We start from the raw sequence: 14,512 nt of genomic DNA, 5'->3' as shown, positions 1-14,512 counted from the left end.
AGAAAGAAGTGACTTGTCTGAGGTCAAATGAGGTTTCTGTGGGAAGGTAAATAATTGAATGTACATGAATTTTCACTTCCATGAGCAGCCACATAGCATGCTTTTCATTTGAGCAACTGGCAGATGAAGTAGTGGGAAAGAACAAGCATTATTTAACACAAGGAAGGCTGAGCACACACACGTGCTCCTTGGTCCCTTGCAACACTTCAGCGTTATGTTGTGGGGAAAGACTGAATTTGTGCAAAGACTGCGAGACTCTACACTGGGAATACTTGTATAAAACAGTAGCTCCCTCCCTGTGCTAACACTTCAAAGAGTTTTCAACAAATACATAAATCACCTTTTAAGATTAGTACAGGAAGTTTCAACACTAGTAACAGAGGGGAAAAAAGGAAGGGGGGAAAAAAGGAAGGGGGGAAAAAAGGAAGGAAAAAGGTATTAACTTCCTTCCAGTCCCCCCAGAAGAGAGCAAGCAAACAAACACAGATGATCAAGAATGACATGGGAATATGCCCGTCAACATTCAATAGCAGCATTTGCAGGTAATAAATACAGTTAGCAGTAGGACTGCAAGATACACACCTGCTGGTTTTTTTTCAATGAGAGAAATTCTGCCATCTGACACTGAATCGACAAGGTCTTGAAACTCGGCAGGAACTTCAGCTTGCTTCCAGCGTTCATTGTCCAAAAGTAGGCTAGTTATAAACACAAAAGAGATGAGGCTGTGAAAATGAAATACCTTGTCTCAACACTTCTCCTGCCTGTAATGCCGTGGAATCAAAACTATAGTAATTTTTTAAAAAATCCAGTGGCCCAAAATGTTATGTTATTCATCTTCATCAGAAATAAGTGCCCAACAACTGGCAGTAGCAAAACAGAAAAACTGTGTTGGCCTAGAGTTCTCACAATTTCATTCAGTCTATCACAGATGACAAAAGACTACTCTAGGCAATAAAGATCCTTATGAGATCACTGCCACTGAAACAATGTGTAAATACTGGAATTTTAAGAGCTTTTGATGGATGAGAGCAAAGAGACTTACTTATGTTACTGGGAAGGCTGTTCCCCAAGTGGTTTGGATTTTATCAAGTGTTTCTGTTAGAGGTTTCTTGAGTTGTGAGGTTTTTTGTTTTGTTTTGGGTTTGTTTTTGTTTGTTTGTTTTCAAAAACAGTTGGAAGTGAATTATCCTGAAGTTACTTAACCCCTGACACAGAGCAATCCTGCCCTTCAATCTCAGTCTTGAGTACTCCTGTAGCTATTACTGTCCTTATTTAGGCAACTGTAGAATAATCCAGTTTGAAGAAATTAAGTTATGAAAACCATAGAAGTCTAAACCAATTGAAAATAACTGGGTTTTAACACCACTTTTTCCCCACTGCTTGTAAGTACAACTGGCTTACTAGTGTTCTAGGCAACAAAAGACTGTGTTTGCCTGGCATATGATGGACAAAATTATTCATGTAAGAGCACAAAGATCTTCTACCCAGAGATACCTTAGTTTCGTCTTCCTCTCCTCATGGAATCTATTCACAAATCTGTTGGCTTGACTCTGAAGTGCTCCTCGCAAGGACATACTTTTCCTGCCGCAGATCTGCTCAGTATCTAAGATAAAGCCTTCCATCAACCGAGAAAGAGCAACAAACTCGTTGGAATTCAGCTTCTCTAGGAAGCCATCCTACATGCAAAGGAAACAATTGTAACGAGACATAACACCACAAATATCAGCGATGTAAAGAAATAACTAGTTACTGTGTCTGAGGGCCACTAGTATTTTCAAAGGCACGTTATTTAACCCTACATGGGACAGCGAAGGCAGGCTGCAGTCCAAGCAGCCATGTTGTCATAGGTATGCATTCTCTGCATGGAGCTGCAAAGACAGCAAGTCAGAATATTAAAAAGGGGGGAAAAAAAAAAAAGTAGCAGAAACCCACACTGCCTTACAATGACATAGTATATTCACGCTTGCATGCTCTGGGCATTAACAACAAGCACCTGTGGTGGTAGGAACAGTTACTTCATTTCATTTGAGAACGCCTTTCCAGAACTATCACTCATTAAATTAGTAATTTGGGAATAAATTCTCATTAAGGATGAGACACTAACTGCAGTCTGACCCAAGCTCCTTACCTTTGCTCTTGCCATGAGGAACTTGACTGACCGATCATGGCAGATATCAGAGGCATTGTAAAGTAACTCTTGAATATTGTTTGCCAGCCTGACCAGTTCCAGGTCAGTCAGCTTCATGTCATCACTGATCCTACAAATGATAGAACCAGTTGGTTGAGCACAAATTTACAAAACAACCAGTATTTCTGCTCACAAGTTAAAGGAGGAAAGAGCCTTGCAGCAACTGTCAAGTGCCAGTTAATCACCAAAGTCACTTTGTACAGATGGGACCTTCTAAGCTGCTGTCAATGTCATGTCAGTCCCTGTAACAAGGAAACGCACAACTGCACCTAATAACATTTTGTTTTAAATGTTCTAATTGCTATTAATGGTCTAAGAGAAAACACGATATAGCCATTACTAATACCACAAACATTACTAACATTTACTGAGCTAAAATTCACCCAGTTTCTGTAACACTTGAGCATCACAAGCGTATGACAGACAAAACACAGCATTTGTCTTCCAACGCATGTGTAGGGCCTCAAATACTCTGCACTCCCCACCGCCTTAATCTATAGGCTGTCATTCTATTAGCTCTTTAGACTTCAGGCTCCTAAGTTGGTGCTTTTTAAAAAACCTTTTGTGATTTGTCTCCTGTTTTGAGGCTAGCCCATAGCACAGCTCTGCCACTCCATAATTAGTTAAGATTACAATTTTTTGGTCCAGTGTGGCTGCTCAAAGGACTGACAGTATGAAAGGAGAGGGAAAACCAGGGACGCTAGAGAGCAGCAACTGGGCTAACGTTGTTGTAACTATGTAATTTCATTAGCCTGTTCCAAACACAGCGCAGGGGTGCAAAGAAAACCAGAAGAGGGATGAAGCAAGTTCATTTTAGAACAGTTACGCAACCAGCCTCGGAAACAACCTTACTGCTTGAGAGCTCTAGCTGGGTGGTACATTTTCAGCAAACTTGGTAAAGTGCTCCAGACCAGTTCAGATCTGGCCCTTTCTCCTTCCCTGCTCCTCACTGTAGCTCTGGACTCCTCTTCACACTGCATTTCTCTTCCAGCGCATAACGGATGTTTGGATATACAGAGGCCTGAATTTGTTTTATGCACAGCGTATTTATTTTCAATCAATCTCCTTCAGCCAGCATTGTGATTACAGGGGGAAGGTTTCTATCAAAACTGACAGTCACTTAAACACACAAATATAGACACTTGAGTACCAGCGAGCTAGAGGGAGCAGGCCACTTGCTATCTTCCATCCTTCAGCAGGGTAACAAGCGGTATTTCAATTTTGCTTCATAGAACTCTGTATCCAGACATGCTGGCTTTCGAAGTGGCTCATACCTGAGTCCCACAGACACCATGCCTTGGTTCTTTCAAAAAGGTAGCTTTGACTTCCAGCCATAAATACGGTATCCATAAAAGGATGTCAAAAAGGTTACAACTCTGGAGCCTGGAGCACCACAGGGCAGCACTGCCTATGTTACCAAAGCATCGAGACGGATTTATTTAACCATGCAAGTCAAATAGTTGACAACAAACAGTAGATTTTTCTCTGGAATTTATCAAGGTGTATACCACAAAGCCAGCTTGAGAAAACCCAGAAAAAATAGCCATAGGAAACATGGACAAGGAATAGAGATGCTTCTGCATGCTAAAGGCATGACAAACAATCTGTCTTTCACGTAGGCTAGACTTGCATCCCTCCTTCTCTCTATAGAAGCGGGCTCCCCAGCAGAACAGGTACAGAAGTGGCCCTTTTCTGTAAGAAGTGACATAATCGGTACCCGTACCACTACAGACAGAGGTGAAAGCAAGGCAAGTAAATGAAACAAAGGTGAGCTGGGAGACAGCACCATCTGATGGCAGTCTCTAGGGGCGATGGTGGAGAGCCATTCCACTTCACTGATCTAGAAAAGCACATTCCTCCAAAGTAATTTTTGTACTGTACCACTAGAAACAACCACCTTCACCTAACACCTTGTTCATGACATGTTGCAAAGTTGAGACAGGCAGCACATTTACTTACATCATCTCTACTCCCCCTGGGGTAACAGAAGATGACGTTTGCTCTTTGCTGGATGAGGAATCGGTAGTGCACTCTGGTTCAGAGACCGAATCACTGCTACAGGGCTCACTGTTTGGGGAAGTGTTTCTCTGAGAGGTAGTGTCAGCTGCTACAGGCGGGAGGTCCCCTTCGCTGAACGCATCGCTTATAAACATGCCTTCATGAGTCAGGTAAGCCACTTCTGTGTCCACCGTGCTGTCTTTAGCGGAGTTCTTCTGTAAGGTGTCCTCCAGGTCTCTGGTTTTTTGGTTCTTGTCTAGAACCAAGAAAACCACGCTACGGATAGTATTTAACGTTGCCTAGAATCAAATATAACTTTTATTACAAAAAAACCCCACAAAACCCTGTGCCACAAGCTTGTGCTAAAAAGAGATTTTATTTTACCCAGAAAATTAAACTAAATCCTGGCTTTCCTTTCTATTGTGTAATTAGCATTCAGAGGCAGACCCATCTGTCTGATGGTAACCAATATCAGATGTTTCTGAGAATGGTGAAAGAAACCTCATTTGGAGCAATCTAACGCATACAAAAGTTCTGTCCTAATCCTTAGCAGCCTGAATGGATGTAATCACGCAACAAGAGGCATTATCTCCTTCCCATTGCTCTCTTTGTTAGCACTAATCATTTTTGCCCTGGATGCTGATATTCACATAACCTGCTTTCAATCAAAAGTTTGAACTCTAAAAGCAAAACCAACACCTTAAGACTTCAAATGGAAAGTAACTTCATTCCATTTCATGTCTAAACTATATGGAGCTCCTGGTAAATGATTATCTTACCTTTATTCTCTTGAGGAAAATGGTAAACTTAGAAAAAATATTCTTCAGTAAATCAAACCACTGAGGAAAATTCATCATCCTCATCTGGTCTGCAAGCCTAAAAAAAAGAGCAGTATTCAGTAAACAGCAAATGTGCTTAATGGCACAAAGAAAAAAACCATATTTTACATGGAACTGTAAATATAAGGAAAACTCTGTAAATTTTTATCTAGCAGAACAACAGACATCACCTGAACAACAGTCACAATCAACACAACGTATGCAAGTGGAATGGGGAAGAAGGTACATAAAAATAGATAATACTGAAAAAAAAAAAAAATGAAAGCCTCACATTTATGATTTTGTGTTTTCCGGGGCATAATGTTCTTTTCCCTGGCATAAGTATGTGTTATCAGCAAGGGAGGGGGGGGTTAATAACATTTTCACAAATCACGTGGTGGGGAAAAAAAATTACAAAAAAAATTAAAGTATCTTGCAAGTGTTACAAAGGCTGTGTTATTAAGCCCATTTTGTTGCATCGCAATGAGACCACTTCTGCTGTTAAAGTGCAAGTCAGCTGTTTGTAGCAAAGCGCAGAAAAGTAACTGATAGAACAAAAGTTAAACCCTGTAACGCGCAGTTAGGGCCCAACAGCAGAATAGTAAACATTGGAGAATGGTGATCAAATATCCAACGTTTAAAAATGACCATGTGCCCACTCTTTTCCCAATCTGGGTATGAATCCCATGCAGATTCTGCCACTCACTTTGCTGTATCAGCTGGTCTGGTTTTATTACCTTGGGGTAATCCTTTGCTGAGCCAAACGAATCGTGGAGCTACAGAAAAACAGAAGCTGGCAGGGGCCTCTGGAGCTGGGACCTCTGGAGGTGCCTTGTCCAAGCCCCACTCAATGCAGGTCCAACTAGATAGGGTTGCTCTGGGCCCTGCCCAGTCAAGGCTTGACTACGTTCCAGGACAGAGATGCTACAGCTTCTCTGGGCCCCTGTTCAGGTGTTTGATCATCCCCACAGGGAACACATTTTTCCTACGATTCAACTAGCATTTCTCGCCTTTCACCTTGTGCCCTTTGTCCCTTGTCCTTCCCCTGCACAGCTCAGAGTAGCCTGTCTCTGTCTACAGCTCTACTATAATCCTCTCATACAGTAGCTGTGGGCAGTTCTCCCCTGAGTGTTCCCCTCCCCAGGCTGGAGGGGGACCCAGTTCCCTTCGCTGCTCCTCCTACACTCCATGCTTCAGCCCCAAACTAACCCAGTGGCCTCTGCTGGATCTCAATGTCTTTCTTGTTCCTTAACCTGCTGGTTATGCTATCATGGCCCAGGATACAGCTGCAAGGATACACTGCTGGTCCATGGCCAATCAGTTCTCCACCAGGACCCCCTGGTCCTGCCCTGCCAAGCTGCTCTGAAGCCAGCCAGCTCCCACCTCTCCTCTTTCAAGGGGTTGCTCAGTCCAAGACACAAGACTTGGCATTTGCCTTTGTTGGGCTTTGTAAGGTTCCTGCCGACCCATCTCTTGGGTGTGAAGTTGTCTGATCTCTGCTCTGGATAGCTCCTATTCTCCTTCATGCGGGAGGTGCTAAAACTACTGACACATTTTCATACAAAATACCAGATTATGACAATAGGGAATAACCTTCAAGTAGTTAAAAGATACACACCTATAGTTCATGCTTCATGCAGTGACATTCATAGAATTTTAGTACTTATTTTAAGGGTAAGTTTAAGGTAACATTAGAATCTGAATGAGAAGGGGAATACAGAATATTCTCGGAGGCAGACAGAAGCAGAGGCTTAAGATGAAACAGAAGGATAATCCTTAATTATAGGGAAAGTTAAGCACAAATTAGAAGGATAAATTTATCTATGTTAAAAAGAATCAATTTCCTATCCCCACCCACCAACAAAAAAAAATCTGGCTGTATACTTACTTAACAACCACTTCTGTATCTATTTCTTCTATCTGCGATACCGTATTAACCACACACTGTCAAATTTAAAGGGGAAAAAAACAATACAAAAAATATCTTAGCTTCCTTCTAACTGCTGCTGAGTTTCATAACATGCACAATAATCCTCAAGTTAAATAAGGAAAAGTAAAATAATAAAGACATTTTTATCATTTAACAACTTGTTTCTCTAAAAACAAATAAACAAAACCCCAAAAGAAACCCTCCCAAACGAACCCATCAAACATCTCTTTCCAAAATACAGATGATCAAAACGTTCCCAACTGTGTACTAAGCTCTGGAGGGCACACCGGCTCCATCTCAAAGGGTCATGCTTTTCTGAGCATGGATGCTAAGCACCATTTCAAAAACGTCTCTCAGGTCAGGTACTTAAGAATAGAAGCCATATTCTTCCCCTTTCCCATGTGACTGACTTTGGAAAATGTTGGTTGACATCCTTTTCAGCTTTCAATACAGGACTTGGGAACTAGCCTAAACTGGAAGGCACAGCACCAGGGAAGCGTGGAAGCACACGCCTACAGTCCTGTGCTTTCAACTGTTAATGCAGACCCAGTTTCAACTGCTCTCCCAGCAGACACAGTGTTTGCTGTCTGTCTGTCCACCTCTTCACCCCCAGGGCGCCGCCTGCCTCTGTCCCTAGATTTCTCCACGTCTTTATTGCTACACTGTGGCCTTTCTTTCAAAGGACATTTGCTCTTCGACTGATACGTATAAAACTGGACAGTTTGTTCAGGTCCCCAGAACAATCAATTTTCATTCCAAACATATCTATTATTTTATGGCAATTTGTCCACTGACCTCTTTTCACATTACTTGTAAGCCCTAGGTACAAATCAACTCCATTCAGACAGAATTAGGGTTTTTCTCCCAAATGTCAATCAATAACCAGCCTAACCGAGTCAGCAGTGTATGAACTCCTCTTGCCTTTAAATGAGTATGTACAATCCAGATGGTGACTGACAGCCACCACCTCCAGCTACATGGATTTTACCTATGTTTTGCATAACAGTGGTCAGCACAAAAGCTTCTTAAAAGCAGACCTTGTTCTTCAACCATGCAGTGTGCTCATAGCTTACAAACCTCTGCTCTTCTACCTGCCCAGCAGCCACCAAAGTACTGACCAAAATAGCCCAGCAATGCATTTAAACAGGAAGCACGTCTGAGATGTGGGAAGGAAACAGTTTCCCTTCTTAAGGGAAAAAAATCTCTAACAGTTGAGACAATAGGCCATAACGCAAACATGTTGCACAAACCACACAGATATACTCCAGTCCTATTTTCCCTATTCAGTAGAAACTTGCATCGGAAGTTGATTAACCTTCATCTATTACTGAGAAGAGCTAACAACTGAAAAATCCAACAAAAAAACAAATATTCCCAGCAGAATGGGAAAAGCACTTTATGATCAAGAATGAGCAGGAAAACAGGGAGCACTACTTGCCTATTGTCCAACTAAACAAAGAATTCAAAGGAAAAAACGTCTCCTCATGACTGCCGACACAGGCAAGTGAAAAGCCAATGGAGACTGATGGGCAGATGAACGGTTCTACCCTGGTGTTATTCATTCATGCTTTCTTTTTTGGGGGTTACACCTTATGTGAAGGCCCAGAGCAGCTCTTCACAGCTGTATTCTCTTGCTTCTCCAGGCTTACAGTAACACAGCATGACCAGAAAGTGGTGCTCACTCCCACCCTCTGCTGATCTCTCAGGGGGAGAGGCAATGCCCCAGCCCAGCATTCCAGGTGGGGAGAGAACAAGCAGCTAGCAGCAGGGATGCTCAACACCATTTAAATTGTATTTGGGTCAAGTCCTTACAAGAAGCAGGGGTGCAGTTGCACACACCACTGTCTGTCTTCTAATTCTACCACAATATTTACCAGCAGCATCAGCCTGTGTTATCTATACCCACCCTGCACAACCAGATCAAACCATGGGGCTGCTATGTGAAGTGGACTGGGGGGAGCCGATCTGGCTTAACAAAATCCTAATAATGACAATAATAATCCCCCTCCTCCAAACTTTTAAAAGCTGGTTCACAACACACCTGTGAACAGCATGCTATACTATGAGGACCAGAGAGACTGTTCATCTGCTGGCAAACCTGCCACCTGACTATTTCCCAGCCTTTAAGATACAAATCAGAGGTGGCTCATAACACATCAGAACATGACTCCGAAAACAATCACATATCTTTAGGGGAGTGAAACTTCCCTCGCACAATCTTCCCAGATATGCAAGCAAAGAAACAAGATCAGTAAAATTAAAAGTACCAAACACACACTCAAAGTTCAGTCTAGAGTTTTTGTTTTGCAAACAAAAAGCCATCATGTAATTGTCCAAAATATTATATGTATTTTTCCCCAAAGAAGTCATCTATATTTCGTTCGTTTGTTGGTTTTAGCTGGTTTATCTGCAAAGATTTTTGGTTTGAAAAGCTAGATACACTACCGTAAATGGCAAACGATGACAGCAATGGGGACAAGGATTCATTTTTCATAGAATTTTCACAGGCAAGCACTTCTACCTTCTTTATTACTTCACCTTGCTCTCTTAGAAAAGGCGAGGATGTTTTCCAACCTTTTATCATGTGCTATGTTAGGTCTGTGCTAACATTCAGGCAAGGAGTGTTTTCTGCAGCATTTCTTGGGAATTTGATTGTTTCAACTGGCAAAGTTTTTTGATTGTCTTTTACGTATTTACACCAAGAACTAGGGGGTTTGGTTTTTGGAGGGTTGGGGCTGGAGGGCAGGGAGGACTTTTGGGTGTGGTGTGTTTTTTGGATTGTTTGTTTTTTTTCAGAAACAAAGTGTTACGACACAACTATAGTGCTCAGGAAAGCCATGTGGTAAGAGAAAGAAAAAAGCTAAACTAAAATCAGGGGATTTCAGAAAAATTATCCTTATACAGAGAATGCTGTGGTCTGCTGTACTTGTGCTACCTACTCCTTCCAGCAGGTCTTTTCTGCAAAGACACCTCTGACCTCCAGGAAGTCCTTAGTGCCTGCAAGCTCAGCTGCTCTAAACCAGAGACCATCAGCCACCAAAGAACTTCATCACGGCTGTTCTTAACTACTTAAAAAAATAATTTGTAAGGGGTTGAGGGAACCTTGTCAGATATGTTACAAATGTTTGGCTTACCTGTTTAATTATGTTCTTTGCAGTAATAATCATTTCATCTCCATATATTTCATAAAAATTTAGCTTTCTTTGTTTTAAAAGTCCAAATACTAGTGATACCAGTCTCTCCTATCAAGAAAAAAGAAAATGAAAAACCACACTAAAAATATCAAGGTGAGGACAAGAAACAATTTTAAGAAATTGCACAGCACAAAGAAAGTTCATGTATCAAACACATGGTGAACAGTGTTTACATCAGTCCAGTGCCTTGAGACTAATGCCATTCTTTAACTATACAAAATTTCCTATGGCAATACCAGCTAAAGGAGTTCCTTCCTCCGAGCCCCTTTCATGCCTGTTCCTCAGTTACGCTCATCCAGTTGTGCTTAAAACCACGGATATTTCTAAAGATTAACAAATTTCCTTACTCTGACCAAGAATGACACTAAATACAACTGCACCAGCACAAGTAAGAGGCTACCACATTGCAGCACAGAAGTGTAAATAAACTATAGGGCAGAAATGGGAATACTTAAGTGCTATTACCATTCACCATATTTCATGAAACCCATGATGAAACAAGACTAAACAGTTAATTTGGTCTAGAAATTACTGGAGAATAGTACAGGCAAAATCCAGAAAAACCTTCTCCTGGCTAGAAAGCAATCACAACAGCTTAATCTTCAGAAGTTCACAATCTTCAAAGGAATGAGGAATATTTACTGCAAATGAAGCACGTATTCAGGGCAACCATATGCTTGATATAAGCACCCATAAACGTACAGTGAGACAGAATGAGAACAACATGCAACTATCAGCTTTCATTGCAAAACTGAAATCTTTACAGCCAAGTAGATATGAGAGTCCAGTTCTTTTCCACTTACATGTTGAGGTTCACGAAGCGAACTCAATACACATTTAATCAGAGAAAAGAGAGCTGATTCTTTCGGAAAAATAAAGTAGGACGGGATTGCAGTTCCATGATCTTAGTTGCAATTACTTAATTTTATTAGGCACAAAAAAAAAAAAAAGGTGGGGGGAGGTTTGGATGAGAAGAGAAATAGTATAAAATTATAATGTTACTACCAGGGACCTGAGTGAATTAGTTGATGCTAATTAAGTATATTAAAGATGCAAACATATTCATCAGACAGTTTATTTCAATAACAGACATACCTCTTCTAGAATTTGGCAATCATCTTCTAGGGGTCTATTTAAATCATTGCGAGCATAAGTTGAAAACTCTGCAATCATCATTTTATCTATCAGCTTTTCCAGTTCACAAAGCTGTGAGCCAAGATGCCTAAGAAAAACAGCCATTGAGACATGAGCCAAATAATCAACCTGAAAATGAATCATTAGTTCACAGTTGAAGAAAATAACCACCCAGCAGGTAATTTTCATGCAATCAATGCTGGCTTAATGGGAGGCTGAAATCTTTCACTACTTAGAGCATTTTTTTCAGAGGCACTATCGCATTGCAGCAAAACGTATGGGCTTGAATATTGATGGAGGGTAAAAACTGGATGTAGGGCTTTTTTTTTTTTTTTTTGAAGGTGCTGAGTACCTCTCTTTCCGATGAAATGAACCAGAACCAAGAACACTCAGCGCTTGTAAGTATACAGGCATTAAAAAGAAAGAATACTTCTTTTGCTCGTCCAGTTCCCCAGCTCATCAGTCCGCAGGGTCTTCCCCTTCAAACATCTGAGCTTTTGATGTGGTCGCAGATTTAGTTCACACGACTGAGATACAGTAATAGCTTTACATTACAGGATGGCTTTCAGAGAACACAGAAGAGTTTTCAAGTTTGCCATTTTTACGCTACTCTAAATTAAAAACTTTTTTTTCCACTTATTATAGATTTTAAACCGTATTTTTCAGACTGTTGTCACACAGAACCACAAGGGAATTTCTCACATCAGAAATTTCGACCAGTCTTGAAAAGCTGTGCAGCTAGAGAAACTTTTAGCAGAGTAAAATTAAAAGCAGGAATTTTGAAGATGCCAAACACTCTAGGCTTTCCAACTTCCACCGACAGCTGAGAGCATCGAGTATCTGTAAAAATCAGACTTTTTCTTTTTATTTTTTTAAAGAGAAAAAAAGAAAAAAGACACCTTGCCAGTGAGAATTAATGGGAGCTGTGATATTTTAGATAAACCTGGACACAAAATGAGGAGGATGAACCTGCATGGCTCACTGCTTTTAATTCAGTGCTGGTGTAGCTGGACCGTTACCTTGGGTAGAGCAGCAAAAATGTCTTGGTACTCCCTAGTAGGAGCACTGCTGTACCAATGCAAAGCCCACAGGATCCGGCCTTGCAGCCCACGCAGGGTGCGAGGAAGCATGATGCCAGGGTAGCTGCTCCATGCAGAAGCCCACATGGCCAGCGCTGAGCTGAACTGAATGAATCTTGCTGGATCTGAGTTAAGCAGATTTAGTTTTGTTAATTTTAAGATGACCAGGGACATGTCTGCTTTTGAAACTGTTGGTCAAGAATCGGCTGGAATGGACAAAGTGGACACGTTCCAAATATCTAAAATTTAAGTAAAAATGGCCCCTAGAAAACCCAACCCAATTGCATCATGGACATTTCAAAACAAACTGAAGAGAAAAAAACTAAAGATTATTCTTTGCAGTGTAATGACTGGAGTTGCAAAACCTAACTGCAGCACTAATATCCACAATACAAAGGCTCTCACTTAGGCAGGCACAAAGATGCTTTTCGGTAAATTATTTCTGTAACTGTGCTTAACTACACTGGAACACAACGTAACCGACTCTTCCAAATCTCAGGTACGGAAACCTCCAACCAGTTCCCAGCACTTGCTGCCGCCACTTTGGCCATGATGTTCTGGCCCCTAGCAACCAAAAAAACCCTCCACCCTGAAACACACATGTACAAGTCAAACCTTAATTCATACTCCAGTGAAACGCCTTGGCAATTATCTCTTAAGAGATACCAGTCACACATCAGGTCCTTAAAATGACTGAATACTACAATTCTCTGATATAAAATTATGAGTGCATGGTAAAAAAAAAAAAATCTTTTAAAACACACAGATGAGAACTATTTTTCCAAGTATACGTGTTTTAGTGTATTAAAAAAAGTAGAAAAGTGTGGTATGCCAGCATACCTGTGCAAAAAACTCACCGTATTTCCATCACCCGAACAACGACTGTGAAAACAATGTAAAAACTGGCAATACAGGTTTGTAATTTAGTTAACATGTTGGGGTTTTTTTGCAAAATTAAAAAGATGAACTTGAAAAGGTTAGAGAGCTTTAAAACTAATTCTATCCCATAGTAGTAGCAAGCAATAATCATAGTTACAACTGATACATATACTCATTGGGAATATTAACCTAGATTAAATACGTCAATTTATTATTTCACAGCACCATTAAGGTGCTTGCAGTTTTTGCTATAACTAGAATCAAATTATATTTTTTCTGTGTACAGCATGACAAGAAGGGAAAAATTTTTGTGTACGTATAATCTGAGTAGTTTTCTTACGGCTTTATATTGAATGATTCTGTGACATGACTCAGTTTAAAGCTGTCTGTTCAAAAGCAAATTCTACAAGCTGTCATGCACAACACTAAAGCAACGTGTTTTTAAAAAAATAAGATCAGGGAATTATTTAGGGAAAAGAGAGATACTAATTATTTAGAAAAATGAGATACTGATTTAGAAGGTAACCTGTTCTTAAAATACATCAGCTACTTAACTCCCTTGACAACTGCTGCATTCTTGCTCAGAACAAAGCAAGAACATCCATTTGGTATTTCTTGGAAAAAGCTGAAGTATTTGTGTATGCCATCAATTTAGATTTTTATTTTATTTTATTTATTTTGAGAAACACAGCATTCTACTGAGAAGTTTTATCAAGATCTCCATCTTTCCATTGCACATTATTTCTCCAGACATGCTGTACACACAGGTCACTGTGAGACTTGGGAACAACTGTGCTGGGCTTATCAACTGCACTTCCATCTCTGGTGGGGCTGATGACTTAGACTGCATTTAAATCACTTTTCTTAACCTTTAATGTCTAAAGCAGAGGGGACATTTCCCACTCATATTACTATTTTTAACTCTACCAAAGCAACCAACTAAGCATTATTCATAGAAATTACTTTTGACAGACAAGATGAGTATTGACCTGCAAGTATGTTCCACATCTGAGTGTAATTATAAAATAACGGCACATTCTTGGGACTTCATGTGTACCAACCATAGGGACAACAGAACTGTACTCTCTGCTGACGTAGCACATAGGTTACTTGATTGCAAAACACAACTATTTCTGACTGATACTGTCACAGGGTTGTAGAAGTACACTCACTATCATCAAGGTAAATACAAATGTGACTCAGTCAAGGGCTGTGCAACATACTGAAGTGGTTGAGAGTAGGAACAGTAAAGAGGAAAGAAACTGTGCTGAGGTGTCTGAAGATGGACCATC

General features: G+C 40.6%; 1 protein-coding gene across 5 annotated transcripts in view; it reads right to left on the bottom strand.

Moving 5' to 3' along the window:
- Positions 1-14,512, bottom strand: part of VPS54 (VPS54 subunit of GARP complex) — a 53,310-nt gene that overhangs the window by 14,695 nt on the left and 24,103 nt on the right. For all 5 annotated transcript variants that reach the window (XR_012763108.1, XR_012763109.1, XM_075413338.1 and 2 more), the window contains 8 exons: positions 11,224-11,350; positions 10,069-10,176; positions 6,893-6,948; positions 4,966-5,062; positions 4,148-4,485; positions 2,129-2,258; positions 1,495-1,676; positions 583-695 (listed from right to left, as the gene is read on the bottom strand). Coding sequence is in view for 3 of the 5 variants with exons in the window: in XM_075413338.1 (XP_075269453.1) it covers positions 583-695; positions 1,495-1,676; positions 2,129-2,258; positions 4,148-4,485; positions 4,966-5,062; positions 6,893-6,948; positions 10,069-10,176; positions 11,224-11,350 (1,151 nt within the window). In the remaining 2 variants the exon portion in view is untranslated. The remainder of the gene's footprint in view (positions 1-582; positions 696-1,494; positions 1,677-2,128; positions 2,259-4,147; positions 4,486-4,965; positions 5,063-6,892; positions 6,949-10,068; positions 10,177-11,223; positions 11,351-14,512) is intronic.

Source organism: Opisthocomus hoazin, chromosome 2, assembly GCF_030867145.1.
Source record: "Opisthocomus hoazin isolate bOpiHoa1 chromosome 2, bOpiHoa1.hap1, whole genome shotgun sequence".
Lineage (NCBI taxonomy): Eukaryota > Metazoa > Chordata > Aves > Opisthocomiformes > Opisthocomidae > Opisthocomus > Opisthocomus hoazin.
Note: the sequence above shows the minus strand (reverse complement) of the source record. Positions and strands in the feature narration are given on the sequence as shown.